The sequence below is a fragment of the Zonotrichia albicollis genome, chromosome 36 (genome assembly GCF_047830755.1).
Source record: "Zonotrichia albicollis isolate bZonAlb1 chromosome 36, bZonAlb1.hap1, whole genome shotgun sequence".
NCBI lineage: Eukaryota > Metazoa > Chordata > Aves > Passeriformes > Passerellidae > Zonotrichia > Zonotrichia albicollis.
The window spans coordinates 919,494-930,593 of NC_133854.1; the positions used below are offsets into that span (position 1 = coordinate 919,494).

Here is an 11,100-nt window from a genome sequence, read left to right on the forward strand (position 1 = left end):
CGGTACTCCCACAGGTGCTGCTGCTCCGGCCGGCCAGGCTGCACTCTTCCCCCCCATTCTCCTACTGGGCTGGCTGCTATCACATTCAGACGCCGGCTCTCCTCTCTCTCCCTCCTGGGGGGAGAATGGCTGCCCCATGGCTGTCTCTTGGGGTTCCTCCACCCTTCCATCCTCGAGGGCCTTCTCACCCCCATCTCTGTCCAGGCCCCGGGCCTACCGCATGGCTGCCCCTCCCCCGCCCAGCAGCAGAGGCTGGACGGGGGAGAGATCCGACCTCTGCGCTGCGACGTCCCAAGAGAGAGGTCCAAGGGCAGTGCCCTGCTTTTTAACCCCTGTGTATTCTCGGAGGTGTGTCCAAACCCCACTGGCTACACCGGGTGCCAGTCTCAAACCCAAAACCTTCATTGGTTTGACCACAGCTTCCCAGAATTCCCACTCCTTCCTGGTCAAACCACCACAAAGGCAAAACCAAAGGAAGAATGGAGCAGCCCAAACATCTTGCGCAGATGCAGGCCTTCAGCTGTGACTGGAGAGCATTGGGATTGCTGCCACTTGGATTTGTATCCCTAAATGCAATAATCTCTTTGGCTGGAGGAGAGCCTTGCTCAAGTGAGAAAGCAGAAAGATCAGAGAGGGTGCTCGGGAAGGTCTCCTGTGGCGCAGAGCTGTCAGCGCCTGTGAGGTGAGAGCAGGCCCGGCCTTGCCTGGGCTGGAGCCCCAGCAGAGCCCCGGCAGAGGCCGGAGCAGCCTGAGCCCCGGCAGAGGCAGGCTGGGAGGAGGCCCTTGGAGCTGCAAGAGGCAGCAGCCGGGCCCTGGGTGCCTCTTCCCGGGAGTGGGCGAATCCTCCGCTCTCAGAGCCCAGGTGGCAGCTGGCTGCTGCCGAGGGGAAGCGCAGCCATGCTGGGCACAGCCTGGCCTGGAGGCATTGGCCGTCTGGAGTGTGCCCAGGAGCACGGAAAGGCCAAGGGCAGCCGCGGGCCGCTGGGCTGGCTGAGGATTCCTCCTCTTCTGCCGGCTGCCCTGCCACTCCTGGCAAAGGCCAGCAGTGTGTGCAGCACTCTGGGCACCGGGGCAGGGAGCCAGGCTGCCCGGCAGGCTGGAGCACAGGGCAGCTCCTTCAGGCCCGGCACTTGTGCCAGGGAAGCGAGGCCAGCGTGAGGCAGGGACAGCTTGGCAGGGCCCATCTGCAGGAGCCAGCGCCTCACGCAGCTCTGGGAGGAAGCGCCTGCAATCCTGCAGTTCTGCACTGAGCCAGAGCAAAGGTGTGAGATGCAGAGTGTTTGGCAGAAATATTCAGGCCCACCAGGCCAGCCTGCTTTGTGCTCTCTGGCGCACAGCAAGCGCTGTGCAATGCAGCTCTGAGCTGCTGGGAGAGAGGCAGTCAGGGATGTGCCTGAGGTGAGTCAAGGGGTTAGCTGAAAATGTAATTAGGATAATTGAAAAGTGCACATGGGTCGAGGGGCCAGCTGGGAATACAATTGGGATGGTAGGAGACTGCATATTTTAGTTAAGATTTTAAAATGAGGTAAGAAACTAAGTTGGTAATACAGCTAGAAGAAATCACATACCTTAGTTAAAGAGTACCAAATATATTAGGAACATAAAGCTAGGAGTGACAGGGATAGAGGAAGCAATTGTGAAGAAGCAGAGACAATAGAAATACCTTGCCTTAAGAATAACTGAACAGTTAGGAGAGGCTTGGACCATGAGCAGGTCCAAAGGTCTTCCCAGCTGGCCATGGGAGAAGAGTTCACCATGAGGAAGATGGCTTTCTTCCTCCCATACGACCACACCCTCATTTCAAAATCCCACCAACCCAGTTAAGGGAGTACAATTGCATAGCTGTAATAGATATTCAGCTGATAAAAATGCGAAGCAGGCAGGTAAGAATTATGTATTATGGGTCCTTAGAAACCTAATGTAAAACCTTTTCTGTAGAAATAGCAGGAGTCTGCAACTCCTTGCACGTGTCTTTGGAAACTAGTTCACATGTGTCCAGCGCTGCAATAAATACCCTTCTTTTCTACTATAATTAGTTGAAGAGTCGTCTGTCTGTGCTTCAAGGGTTATGGTGGAGTAGTGAACTGATTTGGAAGGGAGCAGAAGAGTTTCAGCAGGCAATTTTTAGAGGAGATGGAAGGCCCTTGTGACTGAAGGGAAAGCTATTTGGAATAGAGTAATGATCTCAAAGTCCATACAATTGTATCCTTGTGTCTGAATTTAAATCAGAATGATTATAGATAGCTTCATGCAATTTGTCTACAAATTTATCAAAGTCTTCATTCTTTCTTTGATAGATCTGTGTAAAAGATTTAGTGTGTAACCCATCTGAAAGTGCAAGGACAGCATTATATGCCAGTTGTTTGCTCATCTGCAAGACTTGATCAATGCTCTGAGCCTGGGCAGTGGCAGTAGCCCAGGGCCCCTTGCCAAGTAACTGTTGTGCTGTTGAACCATACAGAGGATCACCCTGCACTCCAGGTCTTGCTGCTTCTTGAGCACACTTTTCCTCCCAGCTTTTATGAAACACCACCTGCTGATGGGGTGGCATTCTGAGTCATATTAGGGTATGCACATCAGCTGGCATTAATGTGTTAGATGGAAAATATACTGCAGAAGTGACTGTGCATGTTGGGATTTTCAACCAAATTGTGAAATTACAGCTCTCAACTTACTACATAATTTGAGAGAAAAGTCCCTTCTGCAATAGCTTCTGGAATACCTTTTTTCTGCTTTCGTTTCTGAGCTGCTTCTATTTCATGGTCACATTCCAACTCTAATTCCACATTCTTTACAGTGTGAGAGGGAAGATTTTGTTTAACTGGCTCGAATGCTGGCTCAGAGACAGAATGGCGGAGTTTTTGCAAGACAATGGCCATATTCAGCCGATGCACAATCCAGCCTGCTTGTAATAATGGACAATGTACACCTTCACAAAGAATGAATTATGGACATATTCAGAAATGGGCTCAGTATATCCTTGAAAAAGATACAAGAAGAAGAGTCATCAGGACTCAGCAAGTTTGTCAGCAAGCTTGGCAAAGTGAGACATGGGTGGGCCAGACAACCACAGCAAGATGCATAAAAAATTAGATGATCCAATCAGAATTCTAATTAAGATGTGTGAACACCTAGGATTAACCAATCATGTATTAGCTAGAGACACGTGGATAGCAGAGACGTATTTTAAACAGAGTCTTTTAAAGGATAATAAATTTGGCTTCACTAGATCATATTGGTTACGGTGTGATGTCCCAGAACCTCCGCGCCCTGCAGCCTGTTCCCGCAGGAGGCTCTGGTGAGCCCCTTCCAGGATGCTCTGCTGTGCACACAGCCCTTCTCCTGCTCGCCCAAAACCCTCCTGGGACAGCAGGACACAAGCTGGCCGGCTCTGGGCTCAGCACAGCCCAAACAGAAGGGCAGGAAGACGCAGCGGCTGTTTTTCAGTCCTGCTCAAGAGAGGTGGGAAGGGTCTCCTCCCTCTGGTCTCACTTGGTTGGGTTTCTGACTGGGCCTGAGGCAGGGGCTGCCATTGCTCATTGTGGGGAGACCAGAGTTGCCAGAAGCACACCGAAGGTGCAGGCACTGCCTGACAGCGCTGCGGCCACTGGGACCGTCGCGCCTCCGAGTCTCAGCTGCTCCCTGCTGCTGCTGCTGCTGCTGCTGCTGCTGCTGCTTTTAGGCACACCCAGAGCTCACTGTTAGGCCACGACGCTCTCTGCTTCTGCCCTCTTCCTGTCCCTGTGTAGGGATGGAGCACTGCTGTGCTTTCAGGAAGCTCTCTGTGAAACCTTCCAGCATTGCAAGCTCCTTTGCCCTTGGTGGATGCTTGCCATGGAATCCTGCACAGCTGGGTTCACAGCATTTTCAAGCTGGCTCTTCTAAAACCCAGGGTCCTTGTCCCCTTCAGCGTGTTCAGCACGCCCTTTAACTGCACGGTGCTGTGCAGGTGGAGCAGCGGGACAGGCACCTTTGCAGCCTGACTGCCCTTGTTCCTCTCTGCCCGTGCCCAGAACAGAGCAGGCAGGAGGGCAGCAGGGCCCTGCGTGTCCCCAGGCTCAGGATTTGCGTCGCTCCAGCTCCACGGAGACACGGGTCAAGTGAAAAACCCAAACTGTTCATTAAGGGAAAGCAAAGGTAAGGGGTGAGCTGGGAGGCAGAAAAGGGGATGGGCAGGGCCTGAGGGCTGCAGGGAGGGGGCTGCCAACAGGGAGAGAGATGGCAGGAGCTGCTGGAGCTTCCCACAGGCTCAGCTCTGAGCAGCCAGAGCTGTGCCTGGAGCTGCAGCTGGTCCATCCTGTTCTGCAGGTGCTCCCATCTTCAATGGGCACTTGAAATCGCTGATGGACGCCGGTACATCTGATCCATCAGACAAAGTCCTGCAGATCTTCCTTCAAAGATCAGCTGAAGCAGTTTGCTCAGGCACGATGGACTCTCATCTTCCTTCAGGGTTTGAAGAGCTGGAAGAGAGAGGAACAGAGCCAAGGTCAGAGGCCAGATTGAGGAAATCCAAGGAAAGCCTCCTGCCAGGGCCATCCCAGCCAGCTGCAGCGGCCCGGGCGCGGCTCTCACTGTAGCCGGGCAGCAGCTGGGCCGGGGGCAGGGAGGGGCGCGGGGCTGCTGGCTCACCCATGAACCTGAGGGCTGCCTCTCGCAGGGTCCTCTGTGGGCTCTTGGCTGCTCGGCTCTCGTCCTGCAGCAGCTGTGGGGAGCGCCAGCAGGGAATGCTCGGCACAGGCTCAGCCCCTCGGCCGGGCTCTCCCTCCCCCAGCACCGGCTGAGCCGGCCCGCACGGCCCAGGGCAGGGAGCAGCAGGGTGGGCGCAGGCTGGCGGGCCCTGCTGCGGTGCTGGGCAGGGCCACAGCTGCTGGCCCCCTCCACCGAGCACTGGGGGCAGGGCTTGAGCTCCCGGGCTGTCCTTACCAGGCTCTCAGCAAACTTAATGCGGCGCGCCTTCATCAGCAGCTCCTCAAGGTCCCTCCTCCTCAGGAAGCGTGCCGCACAAAGCAGGGCTAGGAAAGAGGCCTGAAGAGCAGCAGAGAGCTGCAGCTGGCACCAGAGCCCAGGGCACAGGACCTGTGTCGTTGTGCCACGGCCATGGGGAGGCTGGGGCCTGCCAGGTGCCAGGGCAGGAGGCGGCCAAGCCCCCTGCCAGGGATGCGGCACCGTCACACAAAACCTCACCTTGGCCACGTGCAGGTTCTTATCATGCCAGCGCAAGAATAGAGGGAGCAGGCTCTGGTTCACGAATGTCATGAGAAGCTCTTCCCCCTCTTCCACTACCAGCTCCATCACCTTGCAAAAGAGCTGAATGGAGAGCAGCTGCACGTGGCTGTTGTCCTGGAAGGAAAGGAAAAGACCTCAGCACCAACTACTCCAGGCCCATTGAGGCAAAGGCCCAGAACTGCACAGAGCACAAAGTTTCCAGGTAGCATCCAGTGCCGTTGGCTGGGGGCACAGAGCCTTATGTTCTCAAAGTGTGGCAGGAGGGACTCAGCCAGCTTCAGGGCGGTGACGCTGGGTAGTTGTGGGATCTCAGCACAGCAGTCGTGATATGCAGAGACACCGAGACAACCATTGGGGGGCTCAGAGGTCCTGGAACATGGCCAGAAGTGTCTGGTGGTTGGACTTTGACCCAGCACAGGAAACATCACCTGTATGAGGATGGGAGAATCACAGGGGACAAGTGGTGAAGAGATTGATTAGTTATGGTGTGAAACACAGGGTTTAGAATTTCGGTACAGGGGGGTGGTTAGGGAGACAAGATGGAGGAATTGGGGCGTGTCCTGTCCTTCTTCTTCTTCTTCTTGTCTTCCATCTTCTATGGTGGTAGTGGCACTTTGAGATTGGTTCTTACTAAAAGTGCACTTGTCAATAAGGGTGAAAGGTATTGGGGGGAAAATGTAAATATCTTATACGTAGTTTTGGGTATAAAGACAACTGACTGCCCCGAGGGCATGCAATGTGCTCATGGCTGATGTGCTGTGTGGACCTCTGTCGGGCCGAGAGAAGATATTGTAGATACAAAATTAATAAACACTGAAGACCAAAAAAATCTGAAGACTCCTTTTGTCCTTTGGAGTGCGGGCTGCCCCCAAGGCTGTCCCGAGCCTTTCTAGGCCATCAAAAACAGCCAAGATTGGGACAACTGGCATCCGCTGGGTAGGCTACTCCCACCAAAGGGAAACAGGATATCAGCCCTGAAGAGCCGAGACTGAAGAGCCGACAGGAACAGCTCTGGGTTTGGACGAAGTCCCAGGAGAACGCTGATAACTCCTGGGGAGACAAGCCAGAAGAAAAAAAAAAACAAAAACGGCCAAGAGAGTGTGAAAAAGACAGCAGTCACTGAGAATTACATCTCTCAGCTTCTTCCGAAGAAAATTCGTAGCAGAACAGTCCGCATCGGAACCAGAAAGGCGCCTCTGGGACCACTCTTCTGTGATCTGCTGGACAGAGATCAGGAGCCCTCGGACTGCTCTGACGACAGACATTCGGTAAGAAGGTCAAAAAAATTAAGAACATGGGCAGCACACTGTCCCAGGAACAGCTGGGAATGTTATCAGCCTTACAAGGCATAGCACAGACATATACAGTCGGGATCTGAAAGAAAGAGCTGAAAGAGCTCCTGTTGTGGGTCAGGCTTAATTACCTATTTTCAGGAACGTGTCTGTTGTTTGAAGTAGGATTTTGGCAAGAAATTAATAGGCATCTCTCTGTCCTTGCCACAAAAAAGGATGAGACAGCTTTGAAATTGCTGTTTCCAGCAAGAATTATGTTAGAAGGCATTTCTGCGCGGTCAAAATGGCTGGATATGCAACAGAATGTTGTGGCCCCCTCAGGAGCGGGGGGAAGAGAGCAAAGTTCTAAACAGAAATTTGCTCTGGCCCCAGCTAAACAGGGAGGAAAAGCTCTCTAGGAAGGGGAGCAGGAAATAATGTCATTGCCTCAGGTCCCACCACCTAGGAAACCAAAGAAACCCCTAAAATGCCTTAAAACCCCAGAAACCACAGGGACGTCAGGCTCCGACTCAGAAGCGGCAGGGTCGGAAAGGGGGGCAGAGGGAGAGAGAAGGGAGTAAGGCAGGCGCTTTCGACAGGTGCGGCGGCGGCGGCACTTTCCCGCAGCACGACAGTGGCATCAGCAGTGCGCGAGGGCGCGGCGGCGGCGGTGCAGGCACAGGAGGGGGGCGCGGATAAGGAGGTAATGAGAGATGCGGGGTCTGGTGTGGCTTACGTGAAAATGACGCCAGAAACGGCAGCTGCTCCGGCTGGCATGATGCAGAAGGCACGCGCGCAGGGCAAGGCTCGCGGAAACCCTGAGGGGGGAGTCCCAAACCAGCACGGGAACATCAGACACTGGCAGTGAATTAGGGGAGACTGCGGGGCCCCAAAAGGGTGCCAGAGAAAGACGTGGGAGACGCGCGGTTGTGACGTCAGACCTGGAAGTAGGGGCATGGAGGTCGACTCGAATCGCGGAGCTGGCCCAGCTGCCGGCGGGGGGCGGGCTGTGCGCACCGGTGGGAGGCATGGATACAGCGTCAGAGGAGGAGGAGAGAGAATCAGAGACAGACCAAAGGGAGGGGATTTCAGAGGCGGAACGGGAGGGAGAGAGTGACGTCAGCTCGGGAGAGACGGAGAGCTGCTCCGAAAGCACGCATGCGCGGAGAGCAGAGCGCGGGCGGAGGCGGGCCTGGTCCCCTGTGACGTCTCAGGCGAGGAGGGGCTGTGCTCAGGGTTCCACATCCTGGGGCTCCTCCCCCTCTCCAGACCCGGTGCCTTCAATCCAAACCCTTGGAGTTCAAGCCTCTTCCCTCCGAGGCAGGCGTGTACGTATTCTATCTCCATTGTCAGTTGAATCAAAAGCCAGGCAGCCCTGGTCTCAAACAAGTTTGCAAACACGGAAGCTGGCTGAACCGGGGGCAGTTGAGTTCATGCCGAGCCCGGTGACAGTGCCACCTCGTGGGGAAATGACAGAAGTGCACGACATGCTGGATCTGTTCGGTGGAGCCACAGCGCCATCTCGTGGCGAGTCTGCAACAATGCAGCGATTTTTTCCGACAATATATAAAAAGAAGAGTACTTCTAAGAAGACAATGATAACACAATAAATGGATTATCCTTCAACTTCGGGATTTTGCAAAGACCATGAAAGCTCAGATGAAGCACCGCAACAAGCAGAAGACTTCATATAGATCACAGCATTGGAAGGTGTCCCAGCATGGATGCTGTCAGCAGCAGAAGCAGCAAAAATCTTCTTGCATTCATTTGATACAGCAAAAAAGAAATATCAACAGAATCCTCAAGTTTCCTTTTTAGATTTAGGAGCGAGGCTGAAAACCTCAAAGCAAAAAATGAAGTACAACGAATCACCAGGGACCTCTACAACTCCATTATTCTTGCAAATTCCAATGGAATCTCCAGAGGAGGAATTTCAACAGCCGGTGGAGACAATGGATTGGAAGCGCATCAAAAAAGCATTGGCAAAAGACAAGCATTTATTTCCAGGTTCAGGAGATTTGACAATGCCGGTGACATATGATGCCCAGGGACAGAATCCAAGATGGGAAAGGATGGGTCACGAAACTCTCAAAGACCTAGGGAAGGCGGCTCAAACTTTTGGACTGGATTCACAACATTCCAAACAACTATTAAGAGGGACATTCACCACGTATGACCTTACGCCATATGATATCCGAAGCATTGTGGCAATGATTCTCACTGACGCACAGAGTCTCGTCTGGGAAAAAAGATGGAGAAAGTATCTTTCAGAGTTGCAAAATAGATATCAAGGTGGGCCAAATGGGAATCTCACAGAAGCACAGTTGGCAGGGGATCCTCCAGATGACAACCCAGGGGAACAAGCAGTGAGGCTTCCATGAAGAGTGTTAAATGACATCAAAGAAGCAGCACGAATGGCACTCATGCAGATTACACCAACAGGAGCTCCGGATGTTCCATTCTCTTGCATCAGGCAAGGTCCCGCAGAACCATTCATGTCGTTCATCGATCGACTCACGCAAGCCGTGGATCGACAGGTGACGATAGAAGAAGCGAAGAGGCCTCTCTTGGAGAGCTTAGCTTTCGGCAATGCCAAACCGGATTGTTAACGGGTCATTAGTGCCATGCCAGGACAGCCATCCTTGGCAGAGATGGTGGAGGCATGCAGCAAGGTGGGGACGCCTCAGCATGTTGCATCGATTTTGAAGAACGAATTAAGAGAGGAATGGGAGGAACAGATAACGGGACACTCAGAGAGGCAATCAGAAGACAAGGCGTTGGAAAAGATGCTAGAATAAATACTTCACCAACAGAATGAGAACACCAACAAAGTTCTTGCAACAATGCAGAAGAAGAGCAATCCCCCAGGAGGACAGTGTTACAAATGTGGGGAGTTTGGACACATGAGAAAGAATTTTCCATGAACACATACACCAGTGCCAGCACAAAAAGCAGAAAGGCCAATTTGTGCACGGTGTGGAAAAGGAAGGCACTCTGTGAAAGAATGTTATTCTCAGGCAGACGTGGAAGGAAATCTGTTACTGCATCTGAGAAACGGGAAAAGGAGCGCGGCCGTAAATCGCCAGCGTGCTCAGACACAAGTACTGGCAGTGACACAAGAGCAGACAGGGCAATCATCAGTGAGCGACAAGCAGACGCCCTCAGCAAAACCCTCAGTCGATTCCACAGTGACCCAGATCTCCTCCCAGCAGGGGCAGAGTGTGCATTGGCAGCTTCAAAACTAGTGTGCTTTCTAGATGAAAATCATGCAGAGATACCAACAGGTGTCCGCGGAGATTCACACAAAAAAACAAGATTTCTTGATAGTTGGACAACACAAATGCAGCATCCTTGGAATCATTGTCTACCCTAGAGTTGTCTCTACAGACAAAAATACCGAATTGACAGTTCTGGCAAGAGCGCTTCGTCCACCATTGACTGTACCAGAAAATACTGTAGTTGAGAGAGCTTTTGCCTTGCCACCACATGCCATTGGGGAAGTCGTGCCAATCTTCGACGAAGAAGGGTTCCCTATGAAGGAACATGTTGAGGTACATACAACATGGGTGAAACACATAGGTCGAGATCGACCCACACTCACGTGCCAATTGACATGTGGAGACAGGACGACAGCAATCAGAGGCATACTCGACACAGGGGCAGATGTCACAGTAATATTGTACATCTTTTGGCCATGCAATTGGAGCTTGGTCGCGCCCTTGGGTTCTCTCTCAGGCATAGGGGGAGCATCTCTGTGTCTGCAGAGCGAGAATTCCATTGTTGTCACAGGACCAGGAGACAAGACGGCGATCATTCATCGTTTGTCGTCCAGAAGCCGATCACAGTCTGGGGTCAAGACCTTTTGGTACAATGGGGCGCGAAGATCGAAGTGGACTTTTAGTAGGGATCACTGCGGCACTCGCCACATTGCAGTTGACATGGAAAACAGACGATCCAGTTTGGGTGGATCAGTGGCTCTTTGAGCGGAAAAAGTTGAGGGCTTTGAAAAACCTGGTCCAAGAACAATTGCAGAAGGGACACATCAAGCTAATAGACAGTCCTTGGAACTCTCCAGTGTTTATCATCAAGACAAAGCTATCAGGCACATGGAGGCTGTTACATGATCTCAGGAGGATCAATGAAGTCATGGAAGACATGAGACCACTTCAGCTGGGACTTCCATCTGTCTCGATGATTCCCAGAGATTGGCCGCTTGTGGTCATTGACCTCAAGGATTGTTTCTTCCGTGTTCCGCTCCATCCAGATGATGCTCCGAGATTTGCCTTTTCAGTTCCTAGTATCAACAAGGAAACATCTCTGCAGCGGTACCATTGGGTGGTCCTTCTTAAAGGACTCAAGAATTCTCCAACGATCTGTCAATGGTACGTGGCACGAGCTTTGGCACCAGCATGGAAGAAGTTTCCGAAGGTGAAGATCATTCATTACATGGATGATTTGCTCATTGCAGCATCAACACAACAGGAGCTGCAAGAAGCTCGTGACTGTGTGATCGCAGAAGTGCAAAGGGCAGGTCTGGAAATCAGCATTTCAAAGATTCAAGAGGTTGCGCCTTGGAAATATCTAGGGTGGAAGATTTCAGAGA

At 52.5% G+C, this 11,100-nt stretch overlaps 1 protein-coding gene across 2 annotated transcripts; it reads right to left on the bottom strand.

Annotated features, from left to right (window-relative positions):
* Positions 1-4,096: 4,096 nt before the first annotated feature.
* On the bottom strand, positions 4,097-7,542 carry LOC141726586 (uncharacterized). 2 transcript variants are annotated; one of them, XM_074531540.1, is made up of 6 exons: positions 7,234-7,542; positions 5,469-5,654; positions 5,185-5,340; positions 4,924-5,025; positions 4,630-4,702; positions 4,097-4,460 (listed from the first exon to the last, which is right to left on the bottom strand). In XM_074531540.1, the coding sequence occupies exons 1-6, from the start codon at positions 7,525-7,527 to the stop codon at positions 4,321-4,323; spliced, it is 951 nt and encodes a 316-aa protein (XP_074387641.1). In that variant the 5' UTR covers positions 7,528-7,542; the 3' UTR covers positions 4,097-4,320. The 2 variants fall into 2 exon arrangements, with proteins under 2 accessions (XP_074387641.1, XP_074387642.1); XM_074531541.1 differs by lacking the exon at positions 5,469-5,654.
* Between the last annotated feature and the right edge of the window lie 3,558 nt (positions 7,543-11,100).

Bases quoted from the DNA above. Each gene is read 5' to 3' on its own strand.
- LOC141726586 (XM_074531540.1), bottom strand. From the start codon at position 7,527: ATGCCTCCCACCGGTGCGCACAGCCCGCCCCCCGCCGGCAGCTGGGCC. The intron at 5,341-5,468 runs ATAAGGCTCTGT...CTTTCCTTCCAG, and splicing joins TCCTGCCACACTTTGAGAAC to GACAACAGCCACGTGCAGCT. The intron at 4,461-4,629 runs GTGAGCCAGCAG...TCTCTCTTCCAG, and splicing joins GGCAGCCCTCAGGTTCATGG to CTCTTCAAACCCTGAAGGAA.